General features: G+C 37.3%; 1 protein-coding gene across 8 annotated transcripts in view; it reads left to right on the plus strand.

Moving 5' to 3' along the window:
• LOC129764585 (PDZ and LIM domain protein Zasp) overlaps positions 1-19,161 on the plus strand; it is a 117,804-nt gene that overhangs the window by 78,619 nt on the left and 20,024 nt on the right. Inside the window, exon 1 of one of the 8 annotated variants that reach the window (XM_055763804.1) lies at positions 13,365-13,717. The exons of the other annotated variants lie outside the window; for them this stretch is intronic. Within the exon in view, the coding sequence (XP_055619779.1) occupies positions 13,622-13,717 (96 nt within the window). The 5' untranslated portion in view covers positions 13,365-13,621. Of the gene's footprint in view, positions 1-13,364; positions 13,718-19,161 lie in introns of those variants that run through there. 8 annotated transcript variants of the gene reach the window in all.

The raw sequence follows: 19,161 nt of genomic DNA on the forward strand, positions 1-19,161 counted from the left end.
TTGTTTTAATGTTTATAATTTTCTGCAGTGTTTCGAAACCATTGTTTGGAGCATCGTATTCGTAGCGCCTCTTCCTAAACGTCACGTAGTTTTTCTGAACGTGTGTCATCTCCACCGTAACAACTTGCTTTGCCAAACATCCCGAACTCATTCCCCTCCTCATTCCATAGAAAATCTGAAAGATTTAGGGGAGCGAGACATTGAAGATGCTTCCATGAATAAATTAAATTTCTTAGCCATTTCTTCTCCGCTACTCATCCCATCGCAAACGACGCACACGCGAGAAGACAGGTACCCGAAAAACGTGGTACCAGCATTGGCAGGGATTATGCGGCCCACAAGGATAAATCATGCTGCCAGCAGTGGAAGAGGGTAGCAGAATCTCTTTTTTTTTATTTTCATACAAGCCATAAGAAGATTCGTTTCAAAGGTAGGGAGAATGTTCTTGAGTAGATGAAAATACAAATCAGGGAAGAAAAATGATGCGCGCGTGCCTATCTTTGGCATATTTATGTTCTTACATCCCGAGATGAAAGTGAACAACGGGATCGCGCACGAGCCAACATCTGAAGAAGGGTTCTGGGTTTTACGACATATTGTGGCTTTTCACATTTTGTTTCAATCTAATGTGCACATACATTTCCAATTAACAAATATGCTTCCAAAAACTGAAAATTACCGCGTGAATTCTCGTTGAATTTCAATCTTGAGAATTGTATAGTTTGTATACAAAGCACTTCACGGGAAGCACCAGATGGAAAATACACTAGCGATAGCAGCAGCTGACGATGAGAAAATCTTTGAAAACCGAGCGAAAAGCACCATCTTCAAAGTATTAAGGGCTATCACCACACGGAAAAGCTTGCAGCTGCCAGTTCTCCCTATTTCTGGATAGGGTACAGATTATTTTTAGGCTCATTCGGAATTGATTGACATTGACATTATCTGAATGTGCCAAAATTCGACAATCGCGCTAAAAATCCTCTATTAGGAAATATTTTTTTTAGTGGGCGACCCCATTTTTCCTCCCTACAAACATCGTTGACATCATGGGAAAGAATCCTCGAACTCCGCGAGACACCATTCCATTACAGCACTTGTGAGGATTAACGTTGGAAAACTGGGAGCGATATTTATTCGTCGAAGAGAGAGACCGAACTTTGAAAATTTGGAAAGCTTCCCCCCTACTGGGGGTTAAAACTAATTATATTTGAATACATTATTTCTGCTTTGCGAAGGAAAATGACTCCTCCCAATTCCACTCCTCCATTACCAAAGAAAATGAAGCTGAAATGCCTGTCGGAAAACAGCGAAGCTATAGGCACAATCCAGCCATCCTCACTCCCACCCTTTTTCCAGCGCCTCGTTTTTCCCCGACACAAGCCAACAATTTTCTAATAAGGCGCACTTCGCCAGAAGAAGCCTCAGATAATCCACTCGAGGCGCTGTTTCAAAGTTAAGATTTATTAAATTTATCGAGTTTCACGTTCCACCGAGTGTGCGATTTTAGCGAGGCAAAATGGCTTTTTCCTTGCTTCCTTCACCATAATATGAGTGTGCCGCGGAGGTTCGGTTGCAGGGGAGGGGGTAGTTTTATCTTGAAGGGATCCGCACCGAAGTATGTGCGCTGCTTGTTAGCGAATTCTTTGGAGGTATGTCTTGCGGCGGGAAAATTTTCGCTTCACCAAGTGCGGTTTCCGAGAGTTGCAAAATTTGGCGCGAGCGATTAAAAATTTGTGAAGCCGACGGCGTTTTCTGTTGGGCCTGGAAAAAGGGAAATTAAATTCCAACTAGAAACTTCAAATATAGCGTTTCGAACTTCCACCGCTGGGCCGCGGGTTGCCTGCATTTTGGCGAATTTCCTCAACTTTATGGAAACGCATGACAAGTCATGGAAGAGGCAACGTATTAAGGTGCGTTTCCATTAGGAAAAAAAAATAACGGAAATCGAAAAAGGAATTGAATAATCGAAGGGCTCAGAAGGAAAGGGGTGTACCGTTTTGTCTCATGTTCCGAACAGTCTCAAATTCCGAACACTTCATTTTCAAATGTAAATTTACTTAACATTCATGTTATAAATAATTGAATAATGAAAACACAGACATTCTTTGGGGTATAGGCTTCATTTTGACATAATTCACAGGTTTCGATACAGCCTATAATTTATTATTTTAAACATGTACAAAAAGGTGACAGTCAAAACCAAAGATAAAATGTTTGCCTTAGAAAATTCCGTAAAAAAAACAAGCATTGTTCATTTTTCAATTTTCGTAGTTGTTTTGACTATTTTGTTTGCTGTTTTCATGTTAAATGCTAGAAATGGTAAGAATCTACAATAAATGTATGAAAAAAATGATATTTCATGCAGAAATCTTCATTAAAAATAGTATTGAAGTAGTGTTCGGAATATGAATCAAGTTTGTACGCATGATTCAAATTCCGAACACCTCATTTTCGAATGTAAATTTACTGAACTTTAATGTTATAAATCATTGAATAAACAAAACCCTGACATTCTTTGGGTTATAGCCTTCATTTTTACATCTATCACAAGTATCGATACAGCCTACGATTTATAATATTGAGCATTTGCAAAAAATTGACAACCAAAACCAATGATAAAATGTTAGCGTTGGAAAATTCTGTAAAAAACAAGCATCGTCATTTATTAATTTTTTGTGGTTCCTTCAACTATTTTGTTAGCTGTTTTCGTGTTAAGTGCTAAGAATGGTAAGAATCTACAATAAGTGGATGAGAAAAATGATATTTTATGCAGAATTCTTCATTAAAATTAGTATTGAAGTAGTGTTCGGAATATGATACAAGTTTCTACGCATGATTCAAATTCCGAACACTTCATTTTTAAATGTAAATTTACTGAACTTTAATGTTATAAATAATTGAAAAATCAAAACCCTCACATTGTTTATTCTTTGTGTTATAGGCTTCATTTCAAAACCAATTCTAGGCATCGATACAGCCTATAATTTATAATATTAAGCATTTGCGAAAAATGTGACTGTCAAAACCAATGATAAAATGTTTGCGTTAGCAACTTTTCTAAAAAACAAGCATCGTTAATTTTTCACTTTTTGTAGTTTCTTCGACTATTTTGTTTATTGTTTCCATGTTAAATGCTAGAAAAGGTAAGTATCTACTATGCATAGATGAACAAATGGGATTAATGTAGAAATCTTCATTAAAAGTAGCTTTTAAGTAGTTTCGGAATTTAAATCAAGTTTCGACGCATGATTAAAAATCCGAACAGAATATGTTGATCACACTATTTTCAGGGAAATACAGCAATAGTTCACAAATAGGGGTACAAGTACAATCCAGTTCTGGAGTAACAATATAAGAAGACCATTTGTTAACAAATGTTTGTAAGCTCTTTTCCATCAAAACGTTGGTCGCAGACGTAAACCAACGAGAGTAAAATTGATTTGCTTAATCAGGTATTGTGTGGAATGACGTATGAAATCGTTAGCGATTCCCAAAGAATTCGGACCTGAACGTTGCCTCATAAAGGGCGCTTGGTGTCATATATGTGACCAAGGCCTCAGCCCCCACTCTCTTAAACTGTCACCTGGCATATGTATATAGCCCCTTTCATGGACCTTAACTTCCAAAGATACGCGGAACATATCATTTGCATTTTTGTTGTTCGGAATTCGAGTCAGTGATATATTGCTTAGTTTTTCACCATGAATATTTATTTATAAATAAATTTTATTGTAGTGAAATGAAAAATTTATTTTGGATACAATAGAGCTTATCGTATCCAAAATAAATAAGTGTTTTTTCTTGACTTCGCGAAAGAGTACCATTTTGAATAACGAGACACTGTTTAATAGCCAACAAAGCTTAAGTGTTGACTTTTTTCAAAAATTTAAAATTTTCGAACTACTGGACCGATTCAGATGATCGACATTTTAAATTGAAGCCAATTAGCCGGTCTTTTTTGAAAAAAATTGATTTGCAGAAAAACTAGATTTCCCATATTCCTATCTTCTGTCCAATAAGCTACCACAATCAAAACATCTCAACTTTGAAAAATCATAACTCAAAAACGAAAAAAATCACAGCTCTGTTTTTCAGATATGTTATGTAAAAAAAAACCTCAGCTCTCAAGAAAAAATGTTAAAAATATAGCGCCATTGGCCCCGAAACCATAGAACCTATAAAAAGCAAATAAAATCAATAATTACAGAAACAAAACACAATTTTTGTGAATATAATATTTTTCAAAAAAAAACTAGCTAATTGGCTTTGATTTGATATATCGATCAAATAAATCGGTCCAGTAATTCAAAAGTTATGATTTTTTTTTAAATAAATTTTCGCTGTTCGGAATTTGAGACAAAAGTGTTCGGATAATGAGTCAGTGGCAAAAATGGTATTCGGAATTTGTAACAAATGTGACGAAACATTGTTTTAGTTTTTTACCATAAATATGTATTTGTAAAATAGCTTTATTGCAGTCAAATGAAGAAGAAGGCTCAATCGTATCGACGCATATATCGCCTCTAGCTAAAGTGAATAACGCTGTACAGACAAGTGCAGAGCGATTAATGATACATAAATAATAATGTCATCATTAGGTAAACTTTTGTGATCTATATGAATATATTTCAAGGGATAGCAGGGTCAAAAATGGAAATAGCAGGGTTAAAAATACAATCCGACTACCATTCCTTGATTATCTAGCCAGCTGAATATTCACATAGTGTTGCACTTGCTGACAATTATGCGTCAGGATCTGTTGCAGTAACTAAACATGAATCATTCGCTTTGCGTAGTCCGTATGTTTCTGTTGCTTCATGTTGGAGAGAATCGACATGTAATGAGTTAGAGGCAAAGAAGAATACAAACTTTCTGCACCGATCATTTTGGTTGGAAGACATCTGTAAGATCATATTTCAACAAACGAAAGCGAATTATCCAGTCAAATGATTAATCGGCAAACACTGCACCCGCCGTATTCTCCAATCCTGTTCCCGCCAGACTGTCATCTCTTTGCTTTTGCAAAGCAACATAAAAATGGATCGACGAATAGTATTCGTCGGAAAAAAAATGTATAGAATGTATAGTAATGTATAATGTATAATATCACCCATATTTCGCCCGCTTTGAAGTTTGCCCCAGCCCTGCATCATCTCACCCAATCCGCGTTGACGGCATTGAACTTCGTTTACTAGTTTAGGGGAGCGTGAAAGAATAATTGTTTTCCAAGCGGAATAAACACGTTTTTAACGTTAAAATTATGAATAATGGTGTGACAATTTTCATTCAAATTTTAACATTTGAAAACAGGTTCCGTGCCATCCCATCTGATAGCGATTTCGCTGACGAGTTTGGAACCCAAATTATGCCCCTAATTGGAGCTCGCCACCAGACGTCGGCACTGGCGCACTGTCATCGCGAATCACTCAGCACGAATCCGCGTTGACGGCATTGAGCTTCTTATTACGAAATGGGGGAGTGGGCGTGACAATATGGGCTTGCAGAAGAAATGAACACACTTTTAAAATAAAAATTATGAAAGATAATGTTATATTATAATGGTAAGTTTTGGTGAGAATATCTAAAAATTCATAGAAAAAAGTTTAAATTGGGGTCAAAACAACGTATTTCTGTTAGATAAATAACGCCACGTAATAATTTCCATACTAATTTTAGTTATTTGAAACTGCATTAGGGTCGACTAATCTGATAGAGAAGAGTTGACCTCATACAAGCTAATGTCGTATCCAGATGTCGACACCATTCCGCCGTCAACGCGAATTTTCGGCCTCTTTCGTATTCGGACTACGGATGAGGTAAGTTGGGTTCTCTGCGACTGTCTGGAACTTGTCAAAAAAATGGCTGGGGTCTGAGTGGTAATAACCGCACAGAAAGGAATCTACAATTTGCCTGATAGATGGGCAAAATGTGTAGGATCAAACGGGAATTAAAATATATTGAGGTTCTCCTGAAAATTGCATGATTTATTAATCGAAAAAAAAAACCAGACAATTTCAACTTATACTCTTTTACTCATGTAAAATGGTTAAAAGTCATATCGATCGTCATTTTGCGATGTTCTAACATCTGTTCGCAATATCCAATTCCATGAATGGTATATATATTGACTCACTTTTGCTGTTTATAAAAAAAAATATTATGGGTTTATGGTGCGCTTTGGTTGAATGAAAATTCGTTTTTTTACAGTCTGCTACACAGAATTTTTCGTTTGGAACTATTGTCAATTGTCCGAATGACATGGTCATTTTACAGCCGATAGATTATTATTTTCTGCATCCAATGGTGTATGTAACTCAATTTTGAAAAAAATGGCGCTTGGTTCGTTTTGGCAGAACCCCGACCAAATAACCCTTGAAAATATTTTACTGATCAAGCTAAACAGGGAACAAATTCCTCCAAATTTATACTAATTTGACATGTTTTTTTTGCCACAAATATGTTCATTTGTTTGAATTTATTTATTATTCTTGTAAACTGATCATCGACTTTCTCTTTCGATAACGAGGGCCTTTCAGACAGATTTTGCTCCAGTTTTGTCATGTAGTTTGATGAACGAGGTTCCTTCTCACACTCCTTATCGTGTTGCTCTAGATATTTTCACCGATCTGTGAAGTTTGGTTCGAGACAAACACTATTTTGTTTGCCACTATTAAATTATCAACAGTGGCAAACAATGTCAAACATGGAACATGGAAAAAAAATCGACTGAATTATTTCAGGTTGCCTAACTATGTACCGACAGGTTTGGCAAACATACCAAAAAATATTCTAGGCTACCAACCTTGGGATGTTCGCAATACTTTTATGGGCTGATGCGTTAACCTGTTTCAATATCCAATCATCTCGAAGGTTTTAGCAGCAAATTGTTCCCATGTTCTTAGTTGCCCTCTTGATTGTTCATTCATGTTGGTGGAAGAGCCATCTGTACTGGTTCGCTTCGGGAGATTTTTTCCCAAATAATCAAACTTCCACCTCCAAACTTGGAAAAATAACATGAACTTATTAGTTCATAACCGGTTAACTTTTTCAGGAGATCTGCTCTATTGAGGAGAAATCCAACCCTATTTGACCAAATAACTATGCTACATGCTGGAAGGACTTATGGAATAATCCCACTGTTTCGAAGAATCAATTTGTACTATCTATATTTTACGACGAAACTCATCAGGAATAAACCGTACCAGCCCCTGTCCTTATTACACATTTTTCGAGTAGAAGACCCCAAACAGTGGTAATATTTCATTCCGGAATGTGCAGAACGCATTAAAGGAATTCGAAATTCTCGATGAGAAATGTAACCTTCAAAAGGTGCACTTGCCTTGTGCATGATAATTGCAATATTTTTCGAACGAATGGCAGCAATGAAATCTCTACACTCCCACGCTGGAACAAATGACCCGTCCTCTTTCAGTTTTCTGGCAATGGCGAGCGCACAAGCAATTGGTCATTTCAAACAAATGGCGGCGAGTAAAGTGCAGTGATGTATCGTTTGTAAACAGAATTCTCTTCATATCCATGCTCATTTTTTAAGTTATGACACCACAGGAATTGAAAAAGATTGGTGTCAGTGCAATTTGGTTTAACAGCTAAAACCACTAAACAGTTCGACAAATAAATTTCTCCCCAAAACAAACTGTGACCTCATTAATCATGCTGCAGAAAGCGCCGCGCTATATTTAGCTTCTCGCAAAGTTAGATATAAAATCAGCAAGTGGAGCTAAAATTAAACCTGTCTCTGGTTGTTATCAACTGTCGCTGATTTGGCGACTAGCATCCGGTGAGCGCACGGAAATTACTTTGTGCGTGATCATGTCGTCAACCTGCTCGAAAATATCTTGAGTTCACATAAGTGGTCAGGTGAGACCGTCGGAGGGTGCTATTTTCATGTTGTTGATTCAAACAAACATCTCCACCAAATACCGATCCGTAGAGAGGTACGGTGGATGAACCGTTTCTTGACCCACGAATCGGATGCGTTGATTTTTGACTGCTGTGGCGTGCGATGGCAACATTAGATTGAACTTGAAAACAGTTCGTGCGTCCCTATGGCCTATATCTTCTCGCCGTAAAGTTCGCACGGTCGTCTCGGTGTTGTGTTCTATTTTCATCCTGCTTGTTTCTGTCCTAGGTGAACCACAGGCATCGGACGTTGCTCGCAATGCATCCACGTCAAATGCTCTGGTTGCCCTTGCCTTTACTATACGGACATTTGCTACCGCAGAATGGAAAGCGAATAGGTGTTGATCTGGGGCCAGAATGCAGTGAATCTGATTCGGACTGGGCCTACACTAGAAAAAAGGTGTGATGCCGTGGGGGAAGAAGCTCGTTCACCTACACATGTGAGTGAGGCTTTGAAGGTCGCCCCAATAAATCGAGCGTTTGTTTTGGCTACCGCTTTCACTATCACAGGATGATGTGCTCGGGAGGAAATGGGTTGGCCGTGACCATTTCATTGGCACCCCTCTGAATGTTGGTTGAGATGACTAGCGGCTATTTTCCAATGATCAAACGAGAATGAGGCGGGGAATCATTGCCAAACCCTCACTTTTCAGCGGACAGATGGAAGCGATTTTTTTGGATTAATATTCTGCATGGAGTGGGTTCGCCGGAAAAAAATATTACTTGTCAGATGGAACTAATTTTCACAGGAATTCAGATCACATAACTATAACCAACATTTTCTAGAGTTGTATTCAATGTACAACGTTGCTTCCGCTGTTTAAAATGATGATTTAAAATGAACAGATACCATAAAATTGGGTTTTTGTTAACATAACCCCCTAGAAACAATAATTGTTTTGTGTTTGAATCATTGAGTTATTATTGACGTAAAATGTCAAGTACCGAGCCAAATTCTCGTCATTTTCGCTTCCATTATGGTGGTAACCGGAACACTATTCAATAAAATTAAGATAAGATCCGATATACAAAAAAACGTGTTATGAGTAATTCCAAAATTAAATTAACAGATCTTTAAACGTCGAAGATAGACATATAAAAGGTGAATAGAAGACATTCGAGAACACAAAACTGTACTCGATTATGATTCATTTAAAAAAATTGACACGATCATTGGTAACTCGAATTTTTTTTTCAAAACGTCTCAAAGTGGAATGAATGATTCAGAAGCTTTTTGAAAGCAAGGAAATAACAATAATTATGCTTTCTGAATTGTCGAAGGAGGGTGATAATGCAATCTTTTCTTCTCGTTTCAAGGTAGAATTATCATCGGGGACACCGTAAGGGTTCTTCTTTAATTATTTGGAAAACATACATTCGGTGAAATATGTGCCGGGAATTTTTCGTTTTCACCGGGAGACCCTTACGTTGGATCGGGAAAAACCAATCAGGCCTAGAGGTGGAACATATGACCGGATTCTACGAGCAAAGATGATTCGTGCAACCCACAGCAATCCTGGGCTATCCTTGCGGGATTTGGCGAAAAAGTTCATGGCGGTCTTCGTAGTCACATTGGTTGCGCGTTCACTTACTAAGCGACCGATCGTGAGTTCAAAACTCAGGGCACTCAATTGAAAATCTTTGTGTTGTTGTAGAATAACTACTTCCACGCAACCAATATTGGTGATTGACGAGAGAATCGTCGAATACATCCAATTTTTTTTTCAGTATGCGAAAACAGCAATCAATGTGTTGGTCTCGCATCATACGATACCACTCAGTGAGTGAACGAATCCGGACATGTGGTAGACAAGTTCTTTCTGTCTCGTGAGTTGAACGAACAACAGCTCTGTCGACCAATGATTCGCTTAGTAATGACGCTACTAATGATAAATCATTGATTTTTGTTACAACTTATCTCAAAAGTTGATTTCAATAAGTGCGACCTTTTGCCGATAGGCTGCGAACCTGCGAGCATTATCAATGCCCACCGCACATCGAAAAGTTATATTTTCATCGCACTTTACTTGTTCTACTACATGTAGAATTTTTTGCCTTGCGATTCATTTCTTGTTCGAGAGCGATACCACTCTATCACGAAGCGATTCGATCCAAAGCTTCGAGGCTCAGCACCCAATCGGATCAGGAAACGATAGTCAAGCGATGGCAGAAACTAACGAAAGAATCATGAAATGATACAAGCGAGCATCGATGAACACGCACACAGATACCAAGCGATGACTCTCGCGCTGTGTTCATTCAGTGTTTTCGTTGACGCGTCAGTTTTCTGTTTCATGAGTGATTCAAAACATATTATTGTGTGCGTTGAATGAATCAAATAAGAGAATGCAACGAGTGCTCTTTGATACGATTGGAACCATCCTTGCACGCAACAATTATCAGCGATGGAGATCGATACACGGTCGAATGGTGATCGATTCATCCATACAATAGCTCTGCTCTGCAAGAAACATCGAGATGTTGTGCTATTAATAACACAACAATGATCATATCAACTGTCTCCGCTGTCCGGTGGTCCAACTGTATAGGACCCGAAATCTTACGAAGGTGAAAAATGAAGACGATAATTTGATTTGTGATGCAGAAAAGTAATTACCCCATCAATGGACGGTTTATTGTGTACCCATCGTGAACTCAAACCAACCAGCTTAAACATTTATCAAGTATGCTATAAAGGTTCTCTCGTTAGTATTAGTAAATAGCGTGCAAAATAGCGCACACACGCTGCACGCTATTTTAGCGTGTGAGTAATTTTCTTGTACGATACAAAAAAAATCTGAACAATGGAAGAGCAGAAGGAGTACCCTTATGCCTAAAAATGGCTACTGTGTAATGTACAATTTAGAGATACGATAAAACATGTAACATGTACATGACAAGAATCCGGATCAGTTACAGCTAAAATGTTACTGAGTCTAAATAAATAAACAAATGGGATAAAAAAAAATTGAGGGGTTGTATCCGAGAAACTTAGGACGTTGGGACGTTGGGACGTAGGACTACGCAATCTTTTTTTTTTTATTTATTGGTTTATCATTTCGGATATTATTTGCAAATACGTCGAAATTTCATTTATTCATTTCATTCATTCATTCAACAAGCATCAAACACGTGTCTAACAGATGCACACAGTTGCAGCGATGAAAATGAAACATCGTGAGAATGACCGTTTATGAAAAATCGTTTCTCGACTCTTGGTCAAATCGTCAACAAAGCTAGGAGCCGATGCGCAAGAGAGCAAACACGAATGGCAGCTAAAAGTATCGAAGGTGTGTTATTCACAGGAAATGAAGAAGTTCTAAGTTTCGCGCAAAGAAAACAAGCAAAACACACAAAGCCAAACACTGATGGCTAGCTGCGACCTATAATCATTTGCACTCTTCACTTTTTTCGCCTGCTTTGTCATGGCTCGGATGGTTGTGTTAAGTGCAATGCAGGTCAGGTCAGGTAATGAATTATAGAGATTTTAAACTTTTTCAGTTCATTCGTCTCTAGCTTTGAAAAAGGCCCTTGGAAAACTTTACTCTTCCAGCACTACACCTCCCCCCCCCCCATTGCCTTGCGAAAGGCACTCGATCCCTCGCCGTCCAGCTCGTCCAGCAACGATGGTGTCCAGTCGGTGTCCTCACGAAGAATGTGATGTAATTGCAATGCCAGATGCACTCCAAGTTTAATATTCGCTAGCGTTCACAGCTCGAAGGGAAACATAAAACATAGAACGAGCAGAATAAGCTTTGTTGTTTCGGGCACAGAAAGATATTGAGAATTTTCCTCAGAGGAGATGCAATATTTATACGCTAGCGACAGCTCACATACTATACAAGGGTGGAGTTTACTTCACAAATAATTTCTTTTCGCTATCCCTCTTCGTTGTTCCTTCGTTGTTGTTAGAACAAATGTATGAGGAAATGGGAATGCTTCCAATTTTCATCAATTTAAACCGTATACAGACTATGGGATTGTAATGTATAGCATATAAAACAAATCTTAGAAAATTTCCGATTCGATTAGTGTGCAAATCGTTAAAATCCGTTCGTATCAAAAACAGTTATTAACGTTAATTTTATTTTATAAAAACGTGGCCTGTTTTCTGATTTAATGTAAGACGTAGTCCTACGTCAAAAATCTCATTTTGTTCACGTTTCATAAATTTTACAAACGACTAACAGAATTTATAACTATACTAGGTAAAACGGTCTCAAACGGTAACGAACGGAAATAAATTATGTTACGCCTATGATATGATTGTCATCTCATTTGAAACAGCGCTTTTGTACTCTCTCATTTTATTGTATTGACAAAAAAATAAACCATAATATCGATGTCACGCAGAAAAAAAAATCGTTGAATTGTAAAAATATTCAAAATCGCTTATGTTTATAACAACACAATGTCTTCGGAAGACTTAAATAACCTATTGAACTCAAGAGGAAATATAAAAAATAATGGCTTCAACTTGATTATTCTTCATCAAACCTCCCCATATTATTGTTTTTAAGCATACATACTTCAAGATAATGCTTTGTTCTGTAGTGTTCTGAATCAGAAGATATTCAATAAATACTAATCCGAATTGATGTGCTTAGCATCGTTCCCTATTCACGAAAATACAAGTACATTATTTTCAAGCACAGAACCAATATCGCTTATAAAATTCGTCGGAAATTTCTCATATCGTGAATCACAGTTACTCATTCTCAAAGTGAAAAACATTGAGACTATCCGCGGCGGCAACCATACAAATCAAATACTCCAATATTGTTTACTATCAAATTAATTCAACAACTCATACCCAAACGTACTTGAGCTCGTTGCTCGAACAAACAGCCGAGGATCCAGCGAAAGCGGAGTAGGGTGACCAGTTGGTTGACCGAGGCCGTTTGCTCGAATTTTCCTCCTCCAAGGACATGTCGCGGTTTATTTCTGTTCATTTATTCAACAGAGGACTGAGAATTTATTGACCGTGACAGTTTCAAGTCTAATGATGCCCTTCTGTTTGTCGACAAACCCGCGTTCCTCCCCGCGAGAGCTGTTTTCAATGAGGATCGCTAGCGTCCACATACTAAACCAGTGCAAGTAGTTGACACGTAGACTGTATACTCCAAACACAAACACAAACTACAGATCTAGAGAAAGTCAACCAGAGGGTGGGGAAAATCACCAGATTTTTCCGCTACTCGGTAAGCACGGGTTCATTATATGTGTAAATGGCACCGATCGGTGTATTTTCCAACAACTTAACGCGCCCCTCTCCCGTATTTCCCCCCGGTTCTCAGTGATGTTACATCCAACCTTGTGGAGATCATCAATGTTTGCGGCTCACTTCCAACTTTTTTTTTAATATTTAGTAAGAAAAAGGAGAAAAATGTGCTACCACCACTAAGACTAGCAGTCCATTTAGCAGACGTTGGGAAATGATCAGCCGAAGTCCGCTGGTCAGTCGCTCTCGGGATAAGCAGTGAAACAGTTTGACCAAACCGAAACCAGCAGGAAAATAACAAACAATCGATCGTGGGTGAAAGTTCGCTAGGTGTAGAGCGCGTGGGTGTGGAGAGCCTGCTGGAAATAAAACCGCAAATTTTCACAGTACAACTAAAAGCAACGAACCGGAGTTTATAGTGCGTGCGTTTGGATTGAACCAGTGCATAAGTGATAAAGTGCAACAAATTCCAGGATAATGGCTACTATGTACCAGTACCGAAACAGATCCCCATCGTTCATCAACTTTGCGCAAAGGAATGAAAATTATGATGAAGCGCAAATCGCGCTCCAAGTAAGACGATACAAACTGGAAAACCTTGAATCGCTATAGACGTAATAAGGTGGTGTGGTCGATTGGAAGTGGTAGTTTTTAATCAATGCGAATCATTTTTTGAATGATAAAATATATTAAGAAAAGTTACGTCACAAGGTGAATTTGAGGTTATGGTGTTAGATCAAACTCAGCTGCCAAATAGCGGCTTTCTGGATGAGGCGGAGTATAGCATCCCAGTCGCAAATCCTGCACTAATTAAATATAGCAAAAAAAATAGAAATGAACCAACCTACGGCTGGAAATCTCTTTAAGGAAGTACAAAATGAAAAGCAGACAAATTCCAAGCTATGGTCAAAACGACAACTCTGTGCTATCAATCATAAAAAATAGATAGAGATCCAAACCATAAATTACCATGTTTTATAATTTTCTCGCAAACATTCAATATGGCATCGCTCATCGTTTGACGGTTTCCTCCAGAAAGCGGTGAAAAATGTTTGTCTAAACACGAGCGCACCAAACCGAAACTCCGGAACCGATGAGATAATCCAAACTTATAAAGATGATTTCTGATGGTCTAAAAATAATTTTCCACCCTCTATATGTAGGAACAAGCCTGTATTCGAGGAAAAATTATGCATTCACGAAAATTTTATGACAATGATGAATATCTGATAATAAAATGTGGTTCGAGGAAAAAACGTTCAAATCGAATTTGAATTCTTTTCATAAAATCAATTCGATATCTTCTGTTTTATAGATTAGAAAATAGATAAGATTTCATTTCAATACAGATCTTAAGAGCAACTGTCAAGACTGCTCTCAGAGAAAGGGCAAATTATGTATTTTTTCGCTAAACAATGTATCGATTCGGAAGAATGTAACACAGATATACGTGCTATTTTTATAGAGCATGTTTTTATCGATGTGATATAACCTCGCCTGGCATTCTGAATGATTTGCTAATAAATAAAATCTTATTAATTTGAAAAATATTCGAATCATCTACCGTAGCATATAGTGAACAAATATATGTGGAATTTTGACCAGAACAGTTCAACTAAAAGCATAAATTATTTTGGCCTGCAAATAATGTATCATATGCAAAGATACGGAAGGAAGACACTTACGCCTGAAAATGGCTACTGTGTAGTGTACAATTTATAGATACGATAAAACATTTAACATATACACGGTAAAATCCGACTCTGTTACAGCTAAAAATGTTAATGAGCCTAAAGAAATAAACAAATGGTATAAGAAAACATTTTTAATATTTCGAACATTTTGCAGATTTTGGATTCACTTATCTGTTTCTACAGTTAAAAACACAATGAGAACACAAGCACAATCCTATCATAGCTGATTTTGAGGTCTTCTACCATTAGAATGAGTACAGTGAAACTTTAGAACATTTTCTCTGTAAAATATAATATATTATGAATTCGTCAGATACGTTCTATCAATGATTTTCCCTAAAAAATTCCTAAAAATTTGCAAATTATACCTGCATGTTCTAGGGAATTTTAGGGGATCATTATTGTTTGTTGAGATTATCCATTATTTGTTTTCCTTGGTATCTATTAAAAACAATCAATCAACAGTCGATTTCAATTCGACGTACAAGTAGTCCGGATCCGACTCCTCTGCTTTTTGGTTAGAGGAAAGTCGGGCAGGACAGTGTCGGACAGGGTGGGAAAGATGGACACCTATGTACGATTGATAAATTACATTTTAATTTTAAATTTTAATGATGTTGCGACTATCTACTTTCCCTCCCGAAAAGCTCGAACTGGGTCTCAAGGTCGGCTTTCTACTGGGTAATTGGAGGGGCTTTTTCAATATTGTATTTATTGATGACGGTTTTGGCGAGTTCTTCTACGGTGGCAAGAGAGAGAGGCGTGCGGGTCGCGTGCTGGTAGGACACATGTCAAACATCACAAACATGTCACAAACATGTCAAGAACATGTCAAACGCGAAATTAACACACAAAAATGAAACGAGTAAAACGTTATTTTTTTTAGAGGTCTCCATACGAAAATGCCCTATATTCCAGAAACTATAAAAGATAGTAAATTGACGTCTTCTACGAAAGTTCATATTGTAATAAGATCTAAAACTTTGTTGAATACACTATATTGCTGTATTGACTTTAAACAATATTAGGATTAATTGTAATTTTTTCAAAAAAAAACATGAAAAAGTTGTTGTTAAAAAAACTTTTTCCCTGTAAAGGTGCCCATCTTCCGATGTATGGACGACTTGTCGTAAATTGTAAGGGCTATTCACATACTTTTTTAGAATTAAAAAAAAATTAATTTTAATTTTAAGAATTTGTTTTTCAGCGAAATTTTTGTTTTTTTAATTTTGGTATTTTTTATGAAAAATTAAACAATTTCCTACGTATAATCCTTCGAGTCAAATTTTGTAGGTAATATAGTTTTTGAGCAATATTTTTTTGGGAAAAATCAAGAAAAATTTGTTTGGCCCTTTCAAAAACGTAGTTTAATTCTTTTTTGAATATTTAAAGTATGCAAAGTTGCTTAAAAGACCCATGTGTTTACACCCACAACGTTTCGCTGCTATCTGAGATGGTGCTGCCAGCTCCTAAGACGAGTTGGCATGAAATTCGTCATAGTATAAACATTATAGTAATATGATTATAATTTTATTATTCTTCTACATATCCTATTGTTGTTACACTTAGGTGCCTATAGTTACAAATATTCTGGTCACCCAGATCTGGATGACGGGGCGACGAATGAAAAACCGATACGGAGTGGTTGCTATATACATTACCTTCGAAACGTTGTACAATAATTTCTCGAGTTTTGTTTGCAGTTGGACAAATGCCTATTTTAAAACAAAATGACAAATGCGCACTTTTGCCCCATAGTCAAATTATGGCCATTATGGTCAAACATGATTTTGTTATGTCCTGATTGATTCTTGGCACCTGGAAATATGATAACGAGCCATCCACATGCCACGTGGAAATTTTTGGGAGAGAGGAGACTGACAATATAAGATATCTGAAAATGTCCAACATTTGAAACAGCATTTTTTTTATTAACAAATCAAGTTTATAAATACATAGTTAACTTAACCTGATTTATTTTAAACTTATTATTAAAAAAAACAATATTTATTTGAAGTCCATTGTGAAAACATAAACATAAACGAAACATAATCGTTTTTGAATTGAAGGCATAGTGAAAATAAAACAATTTTTCATTTGGAATTGATTTTGCATTATTTTTGAGCAATTGTTTATTTTTCTTTCTCATCTTGAATTTCGGTTTTGAGGATTCCAGCACATTACCTTGGAGTGTCGTTGTGGGGTTCGAAGAAACAGACGATGTTTCCTCATGAAGCCAGAAGCCCAATCCCTTCCTGCCAGTTTTGCAACTTGGTTGAATTCGTGGTGGAGGTTGCTGGCTTCCGCAAAATCAAACACCAGGCGCCGTAAATCTTTGGGAGTCATACCATAGAAAGCTTTGTCCAGTGATCTGCAATGGTTCGCCAGATGCTCAAACTGTCCACTCGAAAATACTGGTCTGAACCGCCTTAGGAGCTCGCTTGCACATCCCAGCAGAAGTAGAAATGTCAATGAAAGATGATTCAAATCATGAATCACTTACTGATATGAGCCTCTTCAGAATTCAGAAATACCGAAATCTGCCGCAGTCCGACGTTTCGAGACTCCCTCCCGAATCGTCTGTCGGGCCATTTTGAACATTTGTAGAGAGCATTTCTTCAAAATAGTATTCTTTTTGTGTGTCTTTTCAAAAAATTGGTGGAAAAAAATAATTTTTTTTTGAGAGCAAAACGCTGGTGCGCGCTTTTGGCCCACAATCAATTTTTCAACTAATCGAATTTCTAAAAAAAGCTCTTGAACTTTTTCACAAAAACGAATACGCACTATTATCTACTACAGAATGACAATATAGTTTCGAACTTTCCAGTTATTTTAGGTAACTAAATCATCTTCCCCAAAATTTAAAAAAAACTAGATGTTGTTTTGATCTAGTTTTTTTTTAATTTTGGGCGAAACTCTTCTTACCTCATAACCATTCATCGCCATTTTCATGAAACGTATCTTGTTTATATGTGTGAGCTGCACATTATTACAATGTGTCAAACGAATACACTGTTGCCGAATTATTATGCTTGTTTGTTTCAAAAAGGCCAATGCGCTCTTTTGCCCCATGCGCACCTTTGCCCCATACTACTCTATTCCCCTTTATTCCATGTGTCGAAAAACGTGAGATGACTCAAGTCACGGTGTTCCGCAGGCGAACTGCATGACTATAGTTTGTTATTTGGGTGAGATTTGAAGTCGGGTATCAACTAGGAACTGAGTAAGGTGGCTTCCAAAATAGGGCGAGAAACTTTGCTATCTCACGTCATTCATCGCGCAGAACAAAGGGACAGTCCCCTTGTCGCTTTTTAGTAAAAGATACCATCATTTGCGAAGTTTTCAACTATTGAATTGTATCTGGTTGTAGTATCTGATTGGTGACATCGTGAAAAAATCGGTAATTAGAAGCTCGCGGTCGCTTCAAATGAACTTACGTATCGCCAATTTCAAGAATTTTTAGTACAAAGTTTCGTCGACTCATCAATCATTAAATTTAAACACTGCATTTTGTATTTTGAGTATTTTGGCTAATATCCGTCTAACATTGTCTTTTGTTGATGTTACTGTTGTAGACTTCAAAATGTAGTCTAAAGGTGTGTGTGATTCAATACACGTTTAGGCGATTGTTTACAGGTGCAAAACAAGAAATTTTTTGCTCATTAAACACGACTCTCAAGTGATCCATTGCTCGGAGGCTGTTTTTTCATTCTTGAAAAAATAATTTTAGGAGGTTGTGTTCAAGACACGACCGCATTGTTGACGTAGAACTACGCTGTGGTTTAATTCAAGTCGTGATCAAGATTAGCGCAAATGCAATCCAAATAAATTAATAACTTAGTATAATTTATTGAATATTCCCCAAATAGTTTTTTGGTGCACAACCTTAACACGTGCTTCACCATAGCGTCAGTTCAATGCATTGATGACAGAAAACAAACCATGTTAACTGCATGGAAAAAGGCTGAATATTTTCCTCAGCAGAGATTCATTACTAATACCCTAGCGTAAATATTTTCCTTCCGCTATCTTCCCTCCTTGTTTATATTTATCATTACGACTGCATAATTTGCAACACCAAACAATCGTCAATCATAGCAAAAAAAATAGGCGATTGTTGCATCGTTACAGGGCCAATGCACACGGGAGCAGATACAAATGGGGTTTCAGCGTGGCGAAGATGTACTACTTTCACGTACGGGTTATGAAGCTCGCACGTACGCACACAAATATCCATATATCGATGACTTGAAACAAATAAATATACACACACTTATCTCCGTTTTGCGCTCTTCTCAACAGAAGTCTTTTCTGTTAATATTG

Source organism: Toxorhynchites rutilus, chromosome 2, assembly GCF_029784135.1.
Source record: "Toxorhynchites rutilus septentrionalis strain SRP chromosome 2, ASM2978413v1, whole genome shotgun sequence".
NCBI lineage: Eukaryota > Metazoa > Arthropoda > Insecta > Diptera > Culicidae > Toxorhynchites > Toxorhynchites rutilus.